Below are 23,194 nucleotides of genomic sequence, written 5' to 3'. Positions count from 1 at the left end.
CATGAAGAAGCAGCAGCCTGTTCCTCCCCCTTTTCTACCTCACTGTGGCCCTTGAGTGTGTTGACTGTTCCTCCCCAGCTTGATGTTGTCTGCAAACCTGGAATTTGTGCACTGCATCTGCTCTTCCAGATCACTGATAGAGACATCAAACACAAAATAGACAGCATGGCACAGATAATGTAACCTGCTGTTTGACTTTTCAGGACCAGACAAAGATGTTCCATTACTTTGCAATTACTTTTTTTCTCTATCTTTGAGAAAAAATTGAAGCTAGTATTTTTTTTCCAAAGATCAGTTTTACCAGTTTTTCATTTTTTTGTCAATCAAAAATACCTACAGCCCAGTACCTATCTGAGTTTCATTATATAAATTTAAAACAACCTGTAGCAAAATCAACATTTCCAAATAGCTTCCTAGACTCCAGATTTTATTATTAGCTTTTGCCAAGCCTGCAATGAGACTCAACATCTACTTTAAGCAGTGTTCAACAGGAAACAAACCTCCAACTGTTGTCTGATTGTTGCTCAGAACTGTTGTAGCAGCTAACCTAAAAAACTGTAATGTTCACATAGTAAATGCATTTTTACAGTTATGCTATAGGTCTATCAAGTCCAAGTTTTATCTAGTGGTATTTCAGAATCTGTTTCAAAGTTAAAAATTATCCAGTTATGTTTTTCCCTCTTGATTTCAAATTCCTTCAATTTTAAAATAATAAAATTAGGAGTATTTCTGTGGAAAATAATTTGTTGATACTTTCTATAATTGTTCCCAGTTCTTCATGATTGTTTCCCTTCTGGAGTCCGTGGTACCCAGGATGTGGTCTCCTTTTACACAAGAGGTCTTTTAGAAAAATAGCTAATTATTCCCATCCTTTTTTTCTCCCCTGTTCACCCTCAGTCATTCCCTCAGAAAAAGGCAACATTATTCTATATCTTTCCTTTTCTATTTCATCCTGTTTCTGAACAAAAATAAATAAGTAAATGGTAGGGACTTGCAGCCTCCACACAAGAGCTTGAATATGCACCTTGTGTTGACAGGTTATCAATCTGTTTATAGGTTAAATATAAAACCTGCACCAGCATACATGAGGGCAGTATTATCCTCAGAGTGACATTCTGCAGAAGTCTGGAAAAGATAAGAATTACAATCGCAGCTGTTGTTTTTTACTGTTTGCTTCATGGTGTTGTTAGTCCTTTTACTGTACAAAATAAATGTACTTGTAATGCTATAACCAAATTCTACCCCAAAAAAGACCATGAAACTATGATTATTGTCATGTCCTACTTGTCACACCTGTTCTCATTATTTGCTAAGAAGTGCATCTCCTATTTTTTTCCTTAAAAAATAAGAGCATGCCATATTTTATTCTCGAAAAACTAGAAATGCTGTGATAGACCACGTCATGCTGTATCAACAGCACTGTTAACTGAAATTACTATTCATTACTGTGCATAATATTAATCACTTTACATTTACTATTTGTATACCTGCCCATGGCAGGGCAGGTTGGAACTAGGTGATCTCTAAGGTCCCTTCCAACACAAACAATTCTATGATTCTATAAAAGTAATGATTTAGAGCTTGCATGCCAAAATTATGGTATGCATTCCAATGACAGGGTTTCAAGAATAGTGACAGTTTTATCAAAGACAAGAGAATCATTAGGAGCAGTGAACATGGTTTTACCAAGGGGAAGTCATGTTTACCCAACTTGATAGCCTTTTATGAGGACATAACCAAGTGGATAGCAGTGCAGTGCATGTGGTTTACCTTTATTTCAGTAAAGCATTTGACACCATCTCCCACAGTGTCTTCACAGCTAAACTGTGGAAATATGGTCTGGATGGCCGGGTGGTGAGGTGGATTTTGAACTGGTTGAAGGAAAGAAGTTAGAGAGTTGTGGTCAATGGGACAGAGTCTAGTTGGAGGTCTGTGACTAGTGGAGTCTCTCAGGCATAGCTACTGGGACCAGTACTATTCAATATTTTCATCAACAACCTGGATGAGGGAACAGAGTGTGTCCTCAGCAAGTTTGCTGATGACATTGAACTGGGAGGAGTGGCTGACACACCAGAAGGCTGTGCTGCCATTCAGTGAAACCTGGACAGGCTGGAGGGTTGGGCAGGGAGAAATGTAATAAAATACAAGGGCAAGTGTAGAGTCTTGCATCTGGGGAAGAACAACCCCATGGTCCAGTACAGGTTGGGGGCTGACCTGCTGGAGAGCAGCAAAGAGGAAAAGGACCTGGGAGTCTAGGTAGACCAAAGGATGACCATGAGCCAGCAATGTGCTGGCTTCTTGTGGCCAAGAAGGCCATTGGCATCCTGTGGTGTGTTAGAAAGGGTGTGGTTAGTAGGGCAAGAAAGGTTCTCCTCCCCCTCTATTCCACCTTGGTGAGGCCACATCTGGAATATTGTGTCCAGTTCTAGGCCCCACAGTTCAAGAAGGACAGGGAATTACTTGAAAGAGTCCAGCACAGAGCCACAAAGATGATGAAGGCAGTGGAATTTCTCCCTTATGAGGAAAGGCTGAGGGAGCTGGGTCTCTGTAGCTTGGGGAAGAGGAGACTGAGGGGCGGCCTCATTAATGTTTACAAATATGTAAAGGGTGGGAGTCAGAAGGACAGAGCCAGACTCTTCTGTGTGATGTCCAATGATAGAACAACAGGCAACAGGTGCAAGCTGGAGCATGGAAGGTTCCACTAAAATATGAGGAAAACCTTTTTCACTCTTAGGGTGATGGAGCACTGGAACAGGCTGCCCAGAGAGATTGTGCAGTCTTCCCTGGAGACATTCAAAATGCTCCTGTGTAACCTGCTCTAGGAGATCCTGCTCTGGCAGGGAGGTTGTTCTAGGTAATCTTTCCAGGTCGCTTCCAACCTCTGCCACTGTGATTCTGAGACTCATTTTGCTGTCTTTTCCCAGTCAACCTCATTATTTGCCATAAATTTGTAGAACTGAATAAGGGTAACATTTAGTGTGGATAATTTCTGTGGCCATTACATAAGAGATAACAACAGAAAATGTTCTTGACTACTGAAATCAAAGTTGCATTTTTAGTTCTTGCAATTAGAAACTGTTATCACTAGAAATTTATTTATATTGGTAAAAATGCTAGTCGTTAAAAGGATAGACATATATCACTTAGTGAGAACCTTACTGAAGAACTCGTCAGTAGGTTATAACTTCTTCAGGTCACAGAAGCATTCAATATTTATTGTCTTCTTAAGGAGTGGTATGTGTCTAGTATTCTAGTTATTTATGAGCTGAGCAAACCATTTTCGTATTTCAAAATGTGTGTGATGGCTTTTAACACTTTCTGATTCAGTATTCCAAACTGTCTTATGTAATACTAGCATTTACCCATGCACACACACACATATGTACATACAAATATATGCCATTTCACACATAGGTTATTGCTGGTATATCTCCAGGCATCTGTTCAAGTGCATTTCAGTTCTGTGTGCATTATTTAGCCTGCAGAGCATTCATTTGAAATATTGATAATTTGTAATGGGTAAATTAAATATAAATTATTCTTATCTTAAGATCATAAAAAATAATTTACCTCATAGTACAGTTAGTCAATTTGTTTAAGTTCAGTAAGTTCAATAGAAGTAACACTGTATAAAATATTCAGATAATAGTTTAAAAGATTTGAAACGTAAGTGTTGGACTAGCCAAGTAAACAATTGACAACACTGCTTAACTTTTTCTTTAGTACCTGGTCAGCCATTGAACTTCAAAGCTGAACCTGAGTCTGAAACAAGCATATTACTTTCCTGGACACCTCCACGCTCTGATACCATTTCCAGCTATGAACTGATTTACAAAGATGGGGAGCACGGGGAGGAGGTAAGTGAAAAGACTACATTTTTTAAATATTCTTGAATAAGTTAGACATAAAATGCTACAATGGTTTAGAACTTATGGATGACTAACTTTCTTTAGTACCAATGTCTTGATATCTAACAGTTTGTTAAACAGAGCAGTCAGCCTAATTACAGGTTGAGAGTGTGTAAACAGCAGAAAATGTCAGTGGTTACCAACCAGTGGAATTTTGCTGATGTTTAAAGAGTCATCTGCAAAAGTTGCATCCAGTTGCAGACACTGGTGATGTCTCTCCAAGCCTGTTCCTCTACGAAGTCTTGGAAGCAGAAGAGTTTTGGGCCATGTTATGGACTCACTGTGACTTTTTGCACTTTTGAACTTTGAAGTTTATTTTCAACCTTAGAGAATTTTATTCTCTTAGCCACCATGTAAGAGATTTTTCAAGCTTCTCTAATCTTTCAGTAATATTTGAGAACAAAATATGTGTTTTTTTCTAAAGATAAAAACTTTCTATGGACATTTTCTGTACCATGATCTGGACACGGTGATCAAGTGCACTCTCAGTAAGTTTGCAGAGGAAAACAAGTTGGGTGGGAGTGTTGATCAGCTTGAGGGTAGGAAGGCCCTACATAGGAATCTCAACAAGCCAGACCAGCAGGCTGAGGCCAATGATGTAAGGTTCAACAAGGCCAAGTACAATGTGATGGCTTTTAACACTTTCTGATTCAGTATTCCAAACTGTCTTATGTAATACTAGCATTTACCCATGCACACACACACATATGTACATACAAATATATGCCATTTCACACATAGGTTATTGCTGGTATATCTCCAGGCATCTGTTCAAGTGCATTTCAGTTCTGTGTGCATTATTTAGCCTGCAGAGCATTCATTTGAAATATTGATAATTTGTAATGGGTAAATTAAATATAAATTATTCTTATCTTAAGATCATAAAAAATAATTTACCTCATAGTACAGTTAGTCAATTTGTTTAAGTTCAGTAAGTTCAATAGAAGTAACACTGTATAAAATATTCAGATAATAGTTTAAAAGATTTGAAACGTAAGTGTTGGACTAGCCAAGTAAACAATTGACAACACTGCTTAACTTTTTCTTTAGTACCTGGTCAGCCATTGAACTTCAAAGCTGAACCTGAGTCTGAAACAAGCATATTACTTTCCTGGACACCTCCACGCTCTGATACCATTTCCAGCTATGAACTGATTTACAAAGATGGGGAGCACGGGGAGGAGGTAAGTGAAAAGACTACATTTTTTAAATATTCTTGAATAAGTTAGACATAAAATGCTACAATGGTTTAGAACTTATGGATGACTAACTTTCTTTAGTACCAATGTCTTGATATCTAACAGTTTGTTAAACAGAGCAGTCAGCCTAATTACAGGTTGAGAGTGTGTAAACAGCAGAAAATGTCAGTGGTTACCAACCAGTGGAATTTTGCTGATGTTTAAAGAGTCATCTGCAAAAGTTGCATCCAGTTGCAGACACTGGTGATGTCTCTCCAAGCCTGTTCCTCTACGAAGTCTTGGAAGCAGAAGAGTTTTGGGCCATGTTATGGACTCACTGTGACTTTTTGCACTTTTGAACTTTGAAGTTTATTTTCAACCTTAGAGAATTTTATTCTCTTAGCCACCATGTAAGAGATTTTTCAAGCTTCTCTAATCTTTCAGTAATATTTGAGAACAAAATATGTGTTTTTTTCTAAAGATAAAAACTTTCTATGGACATTTTCTGTACCATGATCTGGACACGGTGATCAAGTGCACTCTCAGTAAGTTTGCAGAGGAAAACAAGTTGGGTGGGAGTGTTGATCAGCTTGAGGGTAGGAAGGCCCTACATAGGAATCTCAACAAGCCAGACCAGCAGGCTGAGGCCAATGATGTAAGGTTCAACAAGGCCAAGTACAAGGTCCTGTACCTGGGTCAGGGCAATCCCAAGGACAGGGTGAGCAGAGAATGGATTGAAAACAGCTCTAAGAAGAAGGACTTGGGGGTGATGGTTGACAAGAAACTCAACAGGAACTGGCAATTCGCACCTGCAGGCTAGAAAGCCAACTGTATCCTGGGCTGCATCAAAAGAAGTGTAGCCAGCACGTCAAGGGACTTAATTCTCCCCCTCTACTCTGCTCTCACAAGACCCCACCTGAAGAAGTGTGCCCAATTCTGGAGTCCCCAACATAAGGAGGATATGGAGATGTTGGAGCAAGTCCAGAGGAGGGCTGCAAAGATGATCAGAGATCTGGAGCACCTCTCCTAAGAAGACAGGGTTGTGTTTGTTCCTCCTGAAGAAGGCTCTGGGAAGATCTCATAGTGGCCTTCCAGTATCTGAGGGGGTCCTACAGGAAAAGGAAAGAGAGACTTGTTACAAGTGCATGCTGTGGTAGGACAAGCATAAGATCTTGAAACTGGAAGAGGGTAGATTTAGGTTAGACATTAGGAAAGAAATTCTTCATTGTGAGGGTAGTGAGACACTAGAACAGATTGCCTAGGGAAGTTGTGGAAGCCCAATCTCTAGAAGCATTCAAGGCCAGGTTGGATGGAGCTTTGAGCAAGCTGGTCTAGTGGAATGTGCCCCTTCCTGTTCTGGAGTGTTGGAACTAGATGAACTTCAAGGTCCCTTCCAACTAAAACCATTCTATGGTTCTATGGAGTGTAGCAGGAAAACTGCCCAGCAGAAAAGGACCTGGGTGTGTTTTTCAGTAGCCAGCTGAATACGGGTGAGCAGTGTGCCCAAAAAGGTGGCCAAAAAAGCCAACATCATCCTGGCTTGTATCAAGAATAGCATGGTCAGCAGGATGTGGGCAGTGATTGTCCTCCTGTCCACTGGTGAGACCACACTTCACTATAAGAAGGACATTGAAGCGCTGGAGTGAGTCCAGAGAAGTGTAACAAAGCTGGTGAAGGGTCAGAGAAGATATGTCTGAGGGAACTGGGGTTGTTTAGTCTGGAGAAGAGGAGGCTGAAGGAAGACCTTATCCCTTTCCATAACTACCTGAAAGGAGGTTGTAGAGAAGTGGGGGTCAGTCTCTTCTCCCAAGTATCAAGAGAGAAAATGAGAGGGAAAGGCCTCAAGTTGTGCCAGGGAACGTTTAGGAAAAAAAAAAGAAGAAAAAAAAAATCACTGAAGAGGTTGTCAGGCACTGGAATAGTCTGTCCAGGGAAGTGGTTGAGTTACCATTCCTGGAGGTATTTAAAAGACTTCTAGATGTGATTCATAGGAGTATGGCTTATTTGTGGATTTGGAAGTGCTAGGTAAATGGTTGGACTTGTTGACCTTAAAGGTCTCTTCTGACCAAAATGATTAAATGATTCCGTGATTATTTCTTAAGGAATTCTCAGTTTGAGAGCCTTTGTAATGTTAGTGCCATGGACTTCAGAACAAAATATTCTTCTAATATGGAAACCATGTGATCTTGCCAGGTGTCCCAAAGAAAAGAAATAATCTAGCAGTCTCAGAATGCAGCAGGAGAGTGTCAGGCTCATTGATTTCTCCTGCATCATCAACTCATTGCTGATGCTTCAGCTGTGGTGGCTTCCCAAATAATACTGTGAATATATAATTTTATTTTGTGGAATGGGGCCAGATCTGTATTTCACCTCCAAATAGGATGCGAGCCCCTGATGCCAGTTGGAAGAATTTTGCTTCTTAGTAATTTGAACACAAACTTAACTAAAAGATTAAACTCAAAATTGCTCACATTATAAAACCCTGTATTTCACTGTCGTAAGAGGTTAACTATAGTTAAGTCTTTTTTCATATGTTATTGAAAAACCGTTTATACTTTGTATGTAGCTATTGCTTCCTCAAACAGTCAAACAATACTTCTGGTTCTGAGTTTCAGCCATTAAGCTGTCAGCTTTAAAAATATTGTTCCTTAAATTGTGTTTGTCAAAAGTAATATATTCATTTTTTGTTTGGTTTAGCTTTGTTTCATTCTGATTTATTTTCTTGAATTTAAATTTTTCTCAATGTGGTTATTAGCAGAGTATAAAAGCATTTCTTTTGTAAGTAACATACAGAATTCAGAGACTCTGAATATTAATCAAGACATACTCTTACTACCCACCTTTAGCAACGGGTTTCCACTGAACCTACTACATCTTATCGCCTGCAAGGCTTAAAGCCAAACAGCTTGTACTTACTCCGTTTAGCTGCCCGTTCTCCTCAAGGCCTGGGTGCTTCAACAGCAGAAATCTCAGCAAGAACCATGCAGTCAAGTAGGTGTCTTTCCTTACCAACTTTATTCTGTTGTCTTATATCTCTCAAAGTGATAAAACTCAGCATTCCAAAGAGGAAGGGGAAAAAAAAAAAAAAGCAAAATGAGAAAAATACACCTTTTGTGGTGCTTATTACACCAAAATAATGCTTAAAATGTGTATTTTTATAGCTGTACTGTTATCAATTTAATATATGAGGGGGTTTTACATAGCTTCAGGAAAAAACTATATAAACCATTGTATAAGGAGTCAACATTATACTGTCATAAGGATATTTCATTTTATGTTAAAATAGGATAAAATGTTTTATCATGCAACATGTACACATTAATAACAGTCCTTCACCCATAGAATTCCACCTGCCTGGTCTGCAGATTTCCTGTAACACTACATTGGTCCTGCATCCTCTCATTGAAGTACAAAAAGTTTGTAGAGTGTATCAAGTTGAATATTTCAGACTGTACAAAAAAATTCCTCTTAACTATTCTTCTATAGTAGCTAATAGTTCAGATTTTAAGTTAGGGGGTTGGTTTGGTTTTGTTTTTAATACTAGGCTTAGTGTTCAGTCATTTTTTTTAAACCAGTAGAAATACTGTTTTCTCACTTGATGCTTATCAAAATAATGCTGTGAAATTCATCACATTTGTCTGTAAATACGTACTACCCTTGCCTTACAAGTTATTCTTTCCTGGTAGTTTGCATTACACTGTATGGTTTTAAAACTTAGTGAAATTCTATTTTTATCTATTTGATTCTCAGTTGGCATGAGGCTTTTTAATTGGCAGATGTGATTACTCCATCATTATAAGTTAATTTGTTAATAGTAAGTAGTGTGACTGGAGATACAGACAGTGCTGCAGACTTTTAACCAAAATGGAATGTTCTTGTCAAGCATTTCTCATGCATTTGTGATAAGCATAAAAGAAAACTGTATAACACAAGGCTAGTTTTAGAGATAGTGGCAAGGCACCTTTTAATTTTAGTAATGAAAAATAATATATTTATTTATTCTGGAGCCATTTCAGCTATTTAGAATGCCCATTCTTTTGTATTTGTTGAAGACTGATTAGACTGTGCATACAAAATAAACAAAGGGACCAAGGTTATATGTTCCATATATAGGCAAATTGCCATTTTTGCATTCCTAAATATAGAAATATGTTATGCTTTTTCAGCTTTATGTCTTCATATATTAGGATAATTCAATTTATTTCAGTGGGCAGACCCCAGATATTTGCTGAAAAGTTTGCAAAATGTTTGGCAAAACTGCTTATTTTAAGAAAAAAAAAATATTCATTAATAAAACTGGCTACACAAGAAGCCTACAGGCATTGTTATTTATGTAAGGGCAATATTTTGCATTTTCAGGGCTTAATGAATTAAAAATCAATACAATTATATGTGATTATTAGCAATATTCACTGGACTATGCTATTGCCTTTCAGTTTGGTTTAAGAGAAAGGTGCTACAGGGATTTATATCTTTGCATGTAAGATCCTTAGGGCACATCTTACTTGTATTATGCTTCCTGCACAAGTCAATGGTAGACGGGAGCCAACATGTTCATGTACTTGATCACTGAAAAAAACCCAAAACAAATGTGATAATTCTCATCTCTTCCCCCATCCCCCTCTTCTAGTTGAAATGCTGGTACATTACATCCTGTTTTCTCTTCAGAAGAACAATGTGCCATACTGCATAAAAAGCCAATAATCCCTGTAGAAGAGCAGTAGGAAACCAAAAGATACATGTGTAAATGCAAGAGGTCACAGTTGGGTCCTGGGTCTTCTCTGTTGGTTTAATTTTGTTTGATGTGCTTAGCATAAAGTGGCAGAAATCCATTTGTTTTCTTTATCTCTTAAGAAAATGGGAAGAAAATAGAAGGGGGGGAGGGGGAGGAGGGGGAAAAGAAACCCATGGCAAAGTGAGGGCACATGAGTGGGGAGCTGGGAGCACAGACCTCTCCCTGACACCCACTGCTTGGCTTTCTGGAAATCCTATCTCTGTGTTACATAAAGATCTGGTCCTGTCTGGGGGTCACTGCATTTCTCCAAGTGTGGTAAAATGCTTGGAGGTCCCCAACAGGAAAGCAGGAGTGCAGTGCCAGCTCCTAACATCACCCATCAGGGGTGCTGGGTACAGGGGCAGCGTGAGCCCCAGGGCTGAGCCCAAAACTAGTTGCTAGTCCAGAAAACTTCAGCCAGATGCAACCAAATGCTCCCAGCCTGGGACTTGTTTTACGTTAAGGAGATGACTCCACCAAGCAGGTCCACTTTCAGACGGGCCTTATGCAATAGTTTGGAGGCTCTCCATGTGACCCAGACTTGCTGGCCCCCTGCCACCTCTCTCCTTGCAGGCTTCAGCCATGCACAAACCAGCAGAATAAAAAAGACAACCCAGCAGTCATGAAAAGAAAGCACATCTCCCCTGCCATACAGTGCCCCTGCCAACCACACACATGTAGGTAGGAACGTGCCATGCAGACGGAATCACAGAGTGGTCAGGGTTGGAAAGGACCTCTGGGGATCATCCAGTCCAACCCCCTGCTAGAGCAGGACCCCCAGAACAGGCCGATATACCCTGTCCCTACAAGGATACACATTATCTGCAGGCTGTTCCATACCCACACCCCTCTCTGCATGCCATCCTGCCCCACCAATCCCTCTAGATATGCCATGCACAAATGCTGGGTTTATATCAGGCATCTCCAGGCCTTCATAAACCTCTTCTCTCTGTGGGGTTCAGCACAGCCAGGAGAGAATCCAGATCTCCTGGGCCTCTCTGCTCAAGCAGCTCCTGCTGCTGCCCCTGCATCAGCACTGAGCAACAGAGCTCTGCTGTGCTTGGGATGCCAGGAAACTGCCCCAGGCTCTGGGAAGGCTGGAGCTCTCACCCCTCTGGGCAGGCAGGGAAGCATCAGGGAAGCAGCAGGGAAGCAGGCAGGGAAGCAGCAGGGAAGCAGGAGGGGAGGGGGAGGGGGGGAGGGGGGGAAGAGCATGTTTTCTTACTTAATGTTTTCCTTACAAAAGAGAAGGCAGAAGTAGGAAAGCAGTCTGCATCCACTACTTCTGCCAGTGAATTTGAACTATGGCTCCCTTTTAGTACTTTGAATGATCTCACTTAGTAAGCATAGACTTTGCTAAAGTAAAGTGCATTTAAGCCCATAGATACATACCTAACTTTCAGTACTTAAATTGCCTTACTGAAAGCAATGGAATTACATACATGCTTAAATGCTCTGGAGCCCAGAAAAGGTAAATATGCTAAGAGACTCCTTTGAGTACAAATTAGTCAGGATGATCACTTTTGCTCTGGAAGATTGTTGCTGGTGACAGAAGAAGAGACGAAATCAACATCTCTCACCAATTCAGTATGCTGAGTTTGTGAACTCTCTTTGTAAAACAAATATCTGCTTTCTTGACACATTGTTTGGGGGTAGTTTTTTGGTGTGTTTTTCTTTCTATACAAGTTACCTACGTTACTGGTAGTATTTAATTCTTTGCTAGCAAAGGTGTCTCCAAGAGGAGTTAAAAAAATAAAACTGACAGCTGATCTAGGGTAAGTACAAGTTACAGTCAGAATCAACAAGCCTGACACTTTTACCTGGTAGGTAAATCTTCAAATAAGACTTTCTTCATCTGCTACTGACTGCATGCTCCTAGTTACAATACAAGTTTCAGTAAATGCTTTCCATTTTAATTTAATTGTGGTTGACTTATGCCAGGCAGACTCAGTGATAAAAGCCTTAAAAAAAAATTATTTATGAGAGTGGAGAGGCTACAAAAATGGCAATTTATGGAGCAATTTCTAGCAATTATTGCAAGTTTTTATGAGTTCTGTTAATAGAGATTTTTTTCTCAAAGAAAATAAACCAACTTGAAGGGCATATGCCCAAATATATAAGCAAATACTTTATATGTTATTTAAAATACTATAACTTGCACTAATTGCAATTATTATAAAGGTAGATCAGTAGTCATAGGAGTGTCAAGTTTTTGTTTTATTTCAAGAAGAATTTTAATTACAGGTAGGTAATATTATTTTGAGGTTTCATTTTCATGTATTTCCCCTACATCCTTTATCACCCTTTAGTTGGTCTATTCATTTTCAGTTTCCTCATATTAATAAGCCAAGGTGCATATGATTATCTGACATTTTGCTTTTTTAAGTTTCAATTTTTAAAATATTTTTTTTCATTTGGTTGTCTTTTATTTATATTTATTTTTTCTTTTGTTCATTTTTTCAATCACGCCTATCCTTTCACTCAAATCCTCCTTTAACCCACTACTGAAATTAGAGCCATCAGCTCCTCCTCAAGACATTAGTTGCACAAGCCCCAGCTCCACTAGCATTTTGGTAAGTTGGAAACCTCCACCGGTGGAAAAACAGAATGGCATTATCACTGAATACTCCATCAAGTACATTGGGATTGATGGAGAAGATGTCAAGCCCCATGAAATTTTGGGAATTTCCTCGGACAGTAGCCAGTACCTTTTGGAACAGCTGGAAAAATGGACTGAGTACCGGATCTCTGTGACTGCCCACACTGATGTTGGACCTGGCCCAGAAAGCTTAGCAGTATTGATTCGGACAGATGAAGATGGTATGTTGCCTCCACTACATCAGTTTACGCCTCTATCGATCTGCTGTCTTTTGTATAGCCTAACAGTATTTTTTCTTCTTCTTTTTTTCCCAAATCAGAAATACTGTCGCCCTTTGAGTTTTTTAATCAAAGACTTTTCCTTTCTATGCTGCTTTTATATTTGGTATTTTTACTTTTTTAAGAGAAATTACATTTTTGTGAGTGATATGAATCTGCTGCCTGATTGAGCCCATACATATCCTTCTTGCTCCTCCTTTAACATAAAAATAACTCTCCGGGGGAAATCTTTCTGCCTTTTCTTTGATTTTGCAGCCATCGTTATTTTTAAACACTTATGTCTATGAATTTTTTTCAGGGTCTTTTTTGGTGGGGTTTTTTCGGGCTTTTTTGTGTTTGTTTTTATTTTTTCTAACTGCTTATTGTGCTTTTTTATTTGGATGTTTTTGAGATTTTGTTGTTGTTTTGTTGGTTTTTTTGAGTTTTGGTTTTGATCTTGGAAAACTGATGCTTCACACATTTTCTTTTCCTCCATGCTTGAAAGTGACAGAAGACAGAATTATTATGAGCCTACTTTTTATACTACTCAAAAGAAAGAAAGAAAAAAAAAAGAGAAACAAAGAACATATCAAACAAAAATAAGGGAAACTTTTTTAGAAAATATTTTGTGTTTTTATTATTAGTAATAGTATTTTTATTTAAGTGATTAAAATATCTCTTTGTACTATAATGCTTTGAATCTCAAAGCATCTTCCTTGGCTTTTGTACATTTTTACATGTTTTTCTATTTCTCTAATACTCCTTTTTCTTCCATTTTTTGCATCAGTCATGTTTTTGATCTTTTCACTGAAAGGTAGAGCAGATTGGTTGAGCATCCTCATTTGTTGAACAATTGGTATTCTTCAAAGGAAACTATGAGTCTGCCCTTTTTAGGAAAAAAAAAAAAAAAAAAAGCGAAAGACATGGGTGGGACAAGTGCCTGTAATTCTCTTCTGTCCAATGATGTTGTTCCAGTTCCTAGTGGTCCTCCTCGCAAAGTCGAGGTAGAGGCAGTCAACTCTACTGCTGTTAAAGTGTCATGGCGCTCGCCTGTACCCAATAAGCAGCATGGTCAGATCCGAGGATACCAGGTCCACTATGTGAGGATGGAAAATGGAGAGCCAAAGGGTCAGCCCATGCTGAAGGACATCATGCTAGCTGATGCACAGGTATTTAGGGCTTTTAATGTTGTTCTCTAGGTCAAAGTGAAAGCATTTCATGTACCAGAGAGCTATGCAGAACTGCCTTACTTTTACTTTCTATTTTTCAGCCTAACAGCTAACATTTTTTATGTTTATTTTTAAAACTTTTTTTTTCAGAATACTTATTTAAAGGCTTATAGGCCAAACCCAGACACCCTTTTCCGTACAGTTGTGCAGCTGAATCCTAAGCTGTGTTGTTCTGCTGGCTCCCTTAGGCCTGGAGACTTCACCTTATACCTGTGATTTGAAGTTTTAAAACTTTAGGGAGATCTAAGACACATCAAAGTTAATGTGTCAAACTGTGCACTGCCTGATCCACCCACCCACTATTTCTTTGTGTCAGTGGAGAACCTAGAATAATTAGAAGCCCCTGTTAGCCCATTACTACAGTATTTCTGTCAGTAGTGCAACTGATCTATTAGTGCAACTCTAGAAGTTACCAAGGTATTTATACTTGACATTGTTCATATCAATAACTGTGCAGTAAAATGAGGTCCTTAGTTTAAATAGTTATGAAGTTACTTAAATGGCAAAACTTCCCATCTGTTTTATAAATTATAACGCATGATGTAAACAAAAACCTTATTGCATCAAGGTTAAGAAGCTTATACAAATAGGGTTGTATTGATTGGGACAAACTAATATTCTGTAAAACCGAAGATTCCCAAATATTCTGGTACTGGGAAATCATCCTACATTGAAACTATTATCAAGGAAACACTCTCACTGCTAGCTGTCAAGTTATGGCTGGAATGACTGTAAATGCTAAGGAATGTCAGCCTTTCATAAAGAGTTAAAATTGGCTCTTAATCATTTCATGTGAACAAATCAATGCTTTAGGTTATTTTCTCCTTCTCTTTCTTCTTCCAGTCCTAGTTCTGAATTTTCACTGTGCAAATAGCCTTTTTTGAAAACAGGTCTCCTACACCTACATTTTGATGTTGACCCTATTCTCAAAGTATTGACTTTATTCTTGGAGATCTTTGTTGAAGTTTTACCTGTTAGTCTGTCCATCTTTCTGTACTTACCTGTTTTGTAAAACACAGTGTTCTTATTGCTTAAATGTAGTGGGGAGAATGATGGAAGCAGGTGGGGAAGTGAGAATGGAAGGGGAGAAGGGAGAGGTGATGGAAAAGAAGAGGCTGCTGCATTTTGGTTCTCCTTTTCCTACCACAGATTTTCACTTCCACTCTGCATGTGGTAGTAGTTTAAAAATAATTTATTAAACTAGAAGGTCAGAAATCGAAAACTAAATGAGATCCTACAGCCCAAATATCATACAGGCAGAAGTCATATTTCTTTTTCTGTCAAGTTTGGCTTTGATCTGCTTGTTCACCATTGTTTCACTCGAGAGAGTCACCTCCTTTCTCTGCCTGCCCCCTCCTTTCTGCCTATCATACTTTATGATACATATGATCAGGACTTGAGCAGACATTGATAGTAAAAGATCAGTTTGAAAGTAAAAAATCCTGCTATGAATTTAAATAAGGCATTGAAGTAATTTAGGAATCACAAGCATATAGCCTAATAACATGATTAAATAAACCAGGTAGTCTGTAATTCTGCCTTGGTAGCTTTTACTAATACAGTCTATAATAAAAAATTGCTACATGGTACAAGACGATTCATTACTTCTTCTTTCAAGGAAAAAGTAGTGGCTGTTTTTTAGAGAGAGCAGAAATGAAATTAAAATTACTGGCCTGTTTTCATTAACCAAATTCTAAGTGATTCTACATGATTAATTCAAATTGTACACTATTTCCCCAGAAAATTTCCATATTTATTTTACTATTAAGAAGAAAGCATTACTTCAACCAGGCTACAAATCTCCTAATTTCTTTTATTTTTCCTTCCAACATTCTTTACTCTCAATCAGTGGGAATATGATGATACTACTGAACATGTGAGTAGTTTTTGACTGGCCAGAAAAGCAGTGCGGTTTGAGTTGGGATCTTTTTTTCTTTTTTTTTTTTTTTTTGCTTGTAGCTTCCTTTTCTTTTTTGAATTTTCTTATGTTTTTGTTTTGTTGTTTGTTGTTTTTTCTTCTTCTTTTTTTTTAATCATTTCCACAAATGCATGCTCCTAAGGTTTTTCCCTTATGGCACTTTTTTGGCTTTTCTTTTCCCAGGGACAATGGTGGTTATGGTTCCTTGTTCTAGAGTTTAGCATGATGCCAAAAATGTACAGAACTGCTTTGTGTTTTCTTCTCTTTGATGGCTGTCACTAACTTTGCCTCACAGTTTCCTCTTTACAAGAAGGTGTTATAAAATTAAGAGTGGTTCAGAGTTGCCTAGCAATACTCAGATTTTTCTGCATTCATTGTAAGCTTTACATTTATTTTATTATTTTTTTTTGTGAAGCTGAAAGTTAAAGTCATTTTTGCTTTATTTTTTCAGTAATTTGATAAATATATTTTGTATGCTGTCAGGAAAACCAAAATGCCCTGCTGTGCCTAAGTAATGGTGTTTACTGTATCAAGACCACACTTTTAAATGACAAAATTACATGCACTATGAAGTGCTGTTTGTTTTAGTCGAGGCTGTATCTTAATTGCTGTTCAAAAAGATGGCAGTTGTGGTTTTTTTGCCTTTTGCAATTGTATTCTGTTAACATCAGTTGCAGTTTCTTATGAAAGCTGAGTAGTCTGTCATACTGGTTTTGGCCTTTAGGGTTTATTCTATTCTCAGAATGAGTCTAAAGAAGGATTTTTTTTAGGTTGTTTTTTGAAAAAAAAAAATAAATTTATTTGAGCTATGTTGCCCACTCAGTCAGATCAATACCTTACCAAATTCTAATCATATTTGTACTAAGTTCATATACACTATCTTGAAAAAATAAAGTACTGTGGATAGATTGACCCATCATTTTTAAATTAATTGTTATGGGTTTTGCATCTGAGGGGTGTGTTACTGCACATTTACCACTAAATATACCATCTCTATAGCATCAGTGATATTTAGTGTAAATCCATTCAGGCATGTGAAAAAGCAAAGGATTAGTCCAGTACTTAAAGATTGGACGCTGATGAGTCAGGAGTTTTGGGCTAGTCAGTTGCCTCCAAATACTGTCCTTTTGTATTTGCATATAAAATTTATTTATATGTTGAGTGCCAAGGCTTACACTCCAATTACTGCTCTTACTGCATGACATAAATTTAGTTCATTTCAGGTGGCTCGCCCTTCACCATCTTCTGTGTGCATATGTGTGTGTGGGCACATTGCATGTGTAAAAAGATTCTCTTTGACTCTGACACAGTTTGATCTTGCTCCCATTCACTTGTGCTAGCTGAAGAGCTATTTGTTTTGTAGCTTCTGTCATTTGTCTGAGGGCCATCAGATTTATTCTGTGACCAGATTTATGGTGGTTTAGGTACCCTTTTAGTCTCAAGGGTGTGTTGTTTCTGAACTCCTTTGAGAACTACAGATGCACAATCAAAAAATTTACACAGGTTGCAATGAAATTGTTACGGAAGTGACAAGGCTTTCTTGTTTAGCTAAGCCATCATTACTTACAAAGTGTGGAAACAGATGCAACACTTTTCTTACTAGGCATTTTATTACTATAGCAGTGATTACTAAGTTAGAGTTTCTCATGTCTACATATGCATGTAGTTCACAATATCAGTAGTATTCTTCAGGCGAGGTATTTCAGAAGCCTGTATTCACTTTTCACATCACTAAGCCTTTGGCCTTGTGCCTTAAACCACCTGAGGCATGCTATCTACAAGTGTGCTGTCTTTTATTGATTAAGTGAGTGAAACATCTTGCAATATGAAGTATTTTATACAGAACAGTCTGTTGTTGCTCTCAAATGCTTGCTGTCACTGCCAGTAGCAAAAAAGTGTGTTCACTGCACGTAATATACAGTGGTTGTCTGAAGGATTCCTGGAAAGCAATCTATTTTTAATAAATTGCTCTTGTTTTATTTCATCTTAGGAAATGATAATTTCTGGGCTCCAGCCTGAAACTACGTACTCCTTTACTGTGACAGCCTATACAACAAAAGGTGATGGAGCACGCAGCAAGCCCAAACTCATATCTACTACTGGTGCAGGTAATACTCACCAACCCATTGATCTCTAAATAAATTATTTTACTTGTCCTTCTAGTATTTTACTCCTAATGTCCTGTTGTGGAAAAAAAAAATTGATAGGTTTTTCTGTTTTGGTATTTGGCCCTTCATTTATTTATATAAAAACAGAGGCTCTTCATTTATTTGTATAAAAACAGAATCAGTGTCCCCCTTTGTTTCTTGCTCAGTTCAGGATGCAGCCAAAATATAATACATAATTTTATATTCTCTGGTTGCTCTCCTATTCTGATTGGTGTTTTGTAGAGTTAAAAATAGAAATATTTTTAAAACTTGTGAAGGACTTTCTTGAACAATGTGAGAGCAGAAATTATGCTGCCTGTCAGTAAAAGCACTGAAAGAACCTACTTGTATGACTGTGAGAAGGTGATTATTAAAACAGAGAGCTAGAAAACATAATGAAAATCCAACCTGTAAAACCTTGAAAACCATATTGCTTCAGTTGCAATTGGAGTCATAAACTGAAGCAAAATACATCATGTCACTGTATTCAGTTAGTATTTGACCACAAGTGTTATTAGATCATGGGTATCTGGCATGACCAATTCAGCTGATTCCATCAGCATTGCATTAATTAAGGAACAAGGTTTTTAAAATTTAATTGGTTCACTATAGCACAACTTAACCAAATGTTTCCACAACAGCCTTAGTGTCATGTTCACTTACAGGTGTTCATAGCCTGTAGGTGTCTATTTTCTGGATTTTGTAGTGTAGTTATTAATGATATTTCGTTACAATCAAAGGGAACCTTTTGTAGCATTTATGTAAGTTATCTTAATAGCAATGTGCAGTTTATGCTAATATATGAAGTCCAAAAGGCATAAAAAATGTATTTATACTGATTGACTCAATTTTTTAAACCATCAATGACTGTAAAGTACATCTTGTACTAATACCAGAAACTTTATATCCCTGTCTCATCAGCTTCCTTGGAAAAATCTGTCTTGGTGGCTATACGTAATGCAGTTTCATTTCAGGTTTTAGAGCACTTTATGGACATTGTTCTTGACTGATGCCAAAACTTACCCTCCAGCTTCTTTTGTGAAGTCTCATTGTCTGAGAAAAAAATTAATGTATATTCTTACTTGCATTTGAACTTGATTTAAGAAGAAAGACACTTGATCCATTATTCTTTTTAAAGTTCAGTTCCCATTGTAAATAAATGCAATTACATAGATTATGATTTGGTTATAGACATAAATATAGACTATGCAAACCTGCTTGCAAAACTTAAAGCTTCTGTGCATTTAGTCCTCATTATCCATTCATATTTCACACTTCCAAGATCTCTGGTGCTTCTACTTTAGAAAGCCTAAGAAATCCTATGTCTCATAAAATCCCAAGTGACTGATGACCGATTGAGAATCTGAGGCATGCCTGTAAATGTCATACATATTAAACTGTTCTTGCTGTTTGCTTGAACAAGTAATGTTTGCTCCTGGTCTCTAGGATAATAGCTAGTTACCATTCACTTGCTGTTATAGCTTGCTGTAGTTAAGCTCTTTTTGTGAGCAAAACCCATATGCAGGTTTTTGAAAAAGCAGACAATAAATATAATCAGTATCAAGAATTTCTAGCTTACTGTTTTTTATTACGAGAATACATCAGGCAGGTGAAGGAATGGTGCATTAATACCAGAGGCTTGTAGGTCTGAAATACACCCTCCTATTCTTTGACAGTTTCCTTTTTTTTTTTTTTTTTTTTTTAAAAAGGTGCTATGCAGATACTACAAAAAAAATATATAAAGGGCCTGACCTTCTAGTCTCATTTTGAAACGTTTAAGTTGAGTGCACTGTATTGGAATGAATGAGATGTTATTATCAGAAATATGAAAAGAGAATCAAAGTCTGAAGGTTTACTGGAAAATCTGACTATTCATAACTTATTCAGATGATAAGTAACTATTCAGCTGAGTCCAGTTAGTGATATAGAAGCATTATTTACATTTTTAGACAGGAAAGATTAGCCAAATGTAAGTGACAGTACAGCAACTGCAGGTATTAGTGAAGTCACTGGAATGTGGCTAATAGAATCATAGAATCACCTAGGTTGGAAAAGACTAGAGATACTCTACTCCAGCCATTAACCCTACTCTACCAAATGCAGCACTAAGCCATATTCCCAAATGCTACATCTGGACAACTTTTAAACATATCCAGGGATGGTTATTTAACCATCTCCCTGGACAGCATGTTCCAATGTCTGACAAGCCTTTCAGTGAAAAAGCTTTTCCTAATGTCTAGTCTAACCCTGCCGTGGTACATCTTGAAGCCATTTCCTCTTATTCTATCACCAGTTACTTGTGAGAAGAGACCAATGCTTGCCTCTTTACAACGTCCTTTCAGGTACCAGTAGAGGGTGATGAGGTCTCCCCTCCATCTCCTTTTCTTCAAACTACACAGCCTCAGTTCCCTAAGCTGCTCCTCAAAAGACTTATTCTCAAGGCCCTTTAACCATTTTGTTGTCTTCTTTGGATATGCTCCAACACCTCAATGTCCTTCCTGTGTTGATGTGCCCAAAAATCGACACAGTATTTGAGGTGTGGCCTCCTGCCATTTTTCCCACAAGACTCTAATAGTGACAAATGGTCATGATAAAAGAAATGTTAAGTGAAAGCTATCTGGAAACAAAGAGAGAGAAAAAAACACTGTATTTCTCTATCAATGTTTGTCTGTTAACAAAAAGGAAATTCATAGACTTCAAAAAATCAGATTATTCCTCATTATTAAAAAAAAAAAAAATAAAAAAAAAAAGAAGAAAAAAAATGACTTGTTATTTACCATTTTAATCACACAGTATTTTATTGGATAAGTAAGCCTTCTTAGTCCCCTGTTCTGATCAGGAGCAAGTGTAATTTGTTTATTTCTCTGTAGTTACTGCAAAGTTTTAAAAATCGTTACAAATGTGAGGTCTGCCATAAGAAAAAAAATAAAGCAATTTGTCACAAAAATAATTTAGTGACATTGTTCAGCGGTTGCTCCTCTAGAAAGCTGAAGGAGTTATTATTCTATCTGTGTGGACTCTTCTCTTTCATATGCCTCATTGGTTTCAGTAATAGTTATAATGTAGACAATATAGCCTGAAAAAGCCTTCACAGCCTTTTTTTTTTGTTCCATAAAGGCTTGTAATAATCAATAATGAAAAGTCAGAACTAATCAGAAGGATATTCTCTATACAGCAGGTGTAGGAAAAAACTTAGAAAATTCCTGGGAATAATACTTGTAGATGACCTAGACATTTAAAAGAAGGATATTTGGAAAGTTAAAAGCAATATCACAACTTATGACAGATAAAATGAAGAAAGAGCTTATTAAAGTGGCTTTTCTTCAAGCCATGTCATTCCTCTCTTGCTCTGCCTAATTCATTACAGAATGGTAGATAGAACTTCTGACAATATGAATCTGATTTGCTGTGTGTCTGAGGATAGAAGATAAGTAATAAAATCCATTGAAGTGTTTAAATACAGGAACCAGGGCTCACAGTACAGTAGTTATATTCACATGGGAAGGCTTTGAATGTGGATGGAATTAATTATTATTCTTGGAAAACTATGTTATAATGGCACTATTAATCCCAAAACTATTCTTGTGTTTTGACCTGTCAGGTGTAAGAACATAAAGAACACTAAATTTCTAAATAATTATGGATATGCTTCATTATCAAATAAATAACTGTAACAGAAATAGAGTATTTTTAAATAGAAATATTAATGAAATATAAATGAAATATAAATTAATATAATTTAAATAAATGTATCAATTAAATAGAAACAGTGAATGAGAGCAATTGATATTGAGACTCCAAAAATGTACATCACGTAAGTTGTATGATGGGATTTCCCCCTCAGTTAATTCAGTCCTCTAGATGGAATGTCCTCACCTCATAGTCTGAATTTCTCTGAAAGACAAATAATCAGTTTGGACCAATATGTCCCAGTTAAGGATTTTAGTGTCTCTGGTGTATGGGTTAAATAGAGCTTCTAATTTAGTCCTCTCCAGAAGAAATCCAGTTCATGTACACCAATACTATGACAGAAACTAAATCATATGTGATAATCCAGGGCAATCAGGAAATTAAATGCTGAAACAGCCAGTGCTGGAGGTGTTATGTATATGGAAAGTGGAATGATAGGGGTCTGTCATAAGAAGTTATATTTGTTGATGGCAAGGTTGATCTGACTTCCCTTCTACCACATTTAGACCATCAGTGGCTACAAAGTTATGTTAGACACATCTAGAAATGTGTCATTTCTCCATTATTATTATTACTTTAGTACTACTACTTCTATTATTATAATTATCATTAATTATTTTTCCATTTACAGGAATGGCAGAAATGTGCCTTGGATTAAATTAATGAATACTTATGACAATACTCTTTTTGCAAGCATTTGTAAGTGAGACAGAACCATTCATAAGATGTCTGTTTGAAGTTTTGCTTCTTAACTTGTGTTCCTTAGTCCTGTGTGCCTCTGAATGTTCTCTGTTTTTAGAAATAATGGTAAAGGAAGAAGACAACAAACAATACATGGTTTTGCTATTATAGTTCATTATAACTGTATGACTTAATAGTGCAGGAGGCATACATTACTTCTTCCATCAGACAGTAAACTGTGGAACTAAGATTAAGGGAGGAGAAAATTTATCCCTATTCCTGCTAAAACTAGCCTCTATAATTTTACATGCAATTCTTTTTGTATTTATCATCTTTAAATAAAATTGTGCTACAGTTCCAGGCAAACCTCGGCTTGTGATTAGCCACACACAGATGAACACGGCTCTAATTCAGTGGCACCCTCCTGTGGACACTTTTGGCCCTCTGCAGGGTTATCGCCTGAAGTTTGGTCGCAAAGACATGGATACATTTACAACCATGGATTTTTCAGAGAAGGAAGATCACTTCACAGCCACAGACATTCACAAAGGAGCTTCTTACATCTTCAGGCTCTCAGCTAGAAATAAAGTGGGCTTTGGGGAGGAGATGGTTAAAGAGATTTCTATTCCTGAAGAGATACCCAGTGGATTTCCCCAAAATCTCCACTCGGAAAGCTCTACTTCTACATCAGTTCAATTAACTTGGCAGATGCCACTCTTGGCAGAGAGGAATGGCATTATCACCAAATATACCATCTTGTACAGAGATATCAATGTTGCTTACCAGCCAGTTGAACTCCCTGTTGTTCCTGCT

The 23,194-nt window shown here is 37.4% G+C and overlaps 1 protein-coding gene across 1 annotated transcript in view; it reads left to right on the top strand.

Moving 5' to 3' along the window:
* PTPRD (protein tyrosine phosphatase, receptor type, D) overlaps positions 1 to 23,194 on the top strand; it is a 300,216-nt gene that overhangs the window by 163,038 nt on the left and 113,984 nt on the right. The window contains exons 11-17 of the mRNA XM_010001485.1: positions 3,724 to 3,857; positions 7,933 to 8,077; positions 12,375 to 12,680; positions 13,692 to 13,885; positions 15,795 to 15,821; positions 17,854 to 17,971; positions 22,737 to 23,193. Coding sequence (XP_009999787.1) covers positions 3,724 to 3,857; positions 7,933 to 8,077; positions 12,375 to 12,680; positions 13,692 to 13,885; positions 15,795 to 15,821; positions 17,854 to 17,971; positions 22,737 to 23,193 — 1,381 coding nt within the window. The remainder of the gene's footprint in view (positions 1 to 3,723; positions 3,858 to 7,932; positions 8,078 to 12,374; positions 12,681 to 13,691; positions 13,886 to 15,794; positions 15,822 to 17,853; positions 17,972 to 22,736; position 23,194) is intronic.

The sequence above is a fragment of the Chaetura pelagica genome, unplaced genomic scaffold (assembly GCF_000747805.2).
Source record: "Chaetura pelagica isolate M959 unplaced genomic scaffold, ChaPel_1.0 scaffold327, whole genome shotgun sequence".
In the NCBI taxonomy this organism is placed as follows: domain Eukaryota; kingdom Metazoa; phylum Chordata; class Aves; order Apodiformes; family Apodidae; genus Chaetura; species Chaetura pelagica.
The sequence above is the reverse complement of the archived record's forward strand: the minus strand, read 5'-3'. Positions and strand labels throughout refer to the sequence as shown.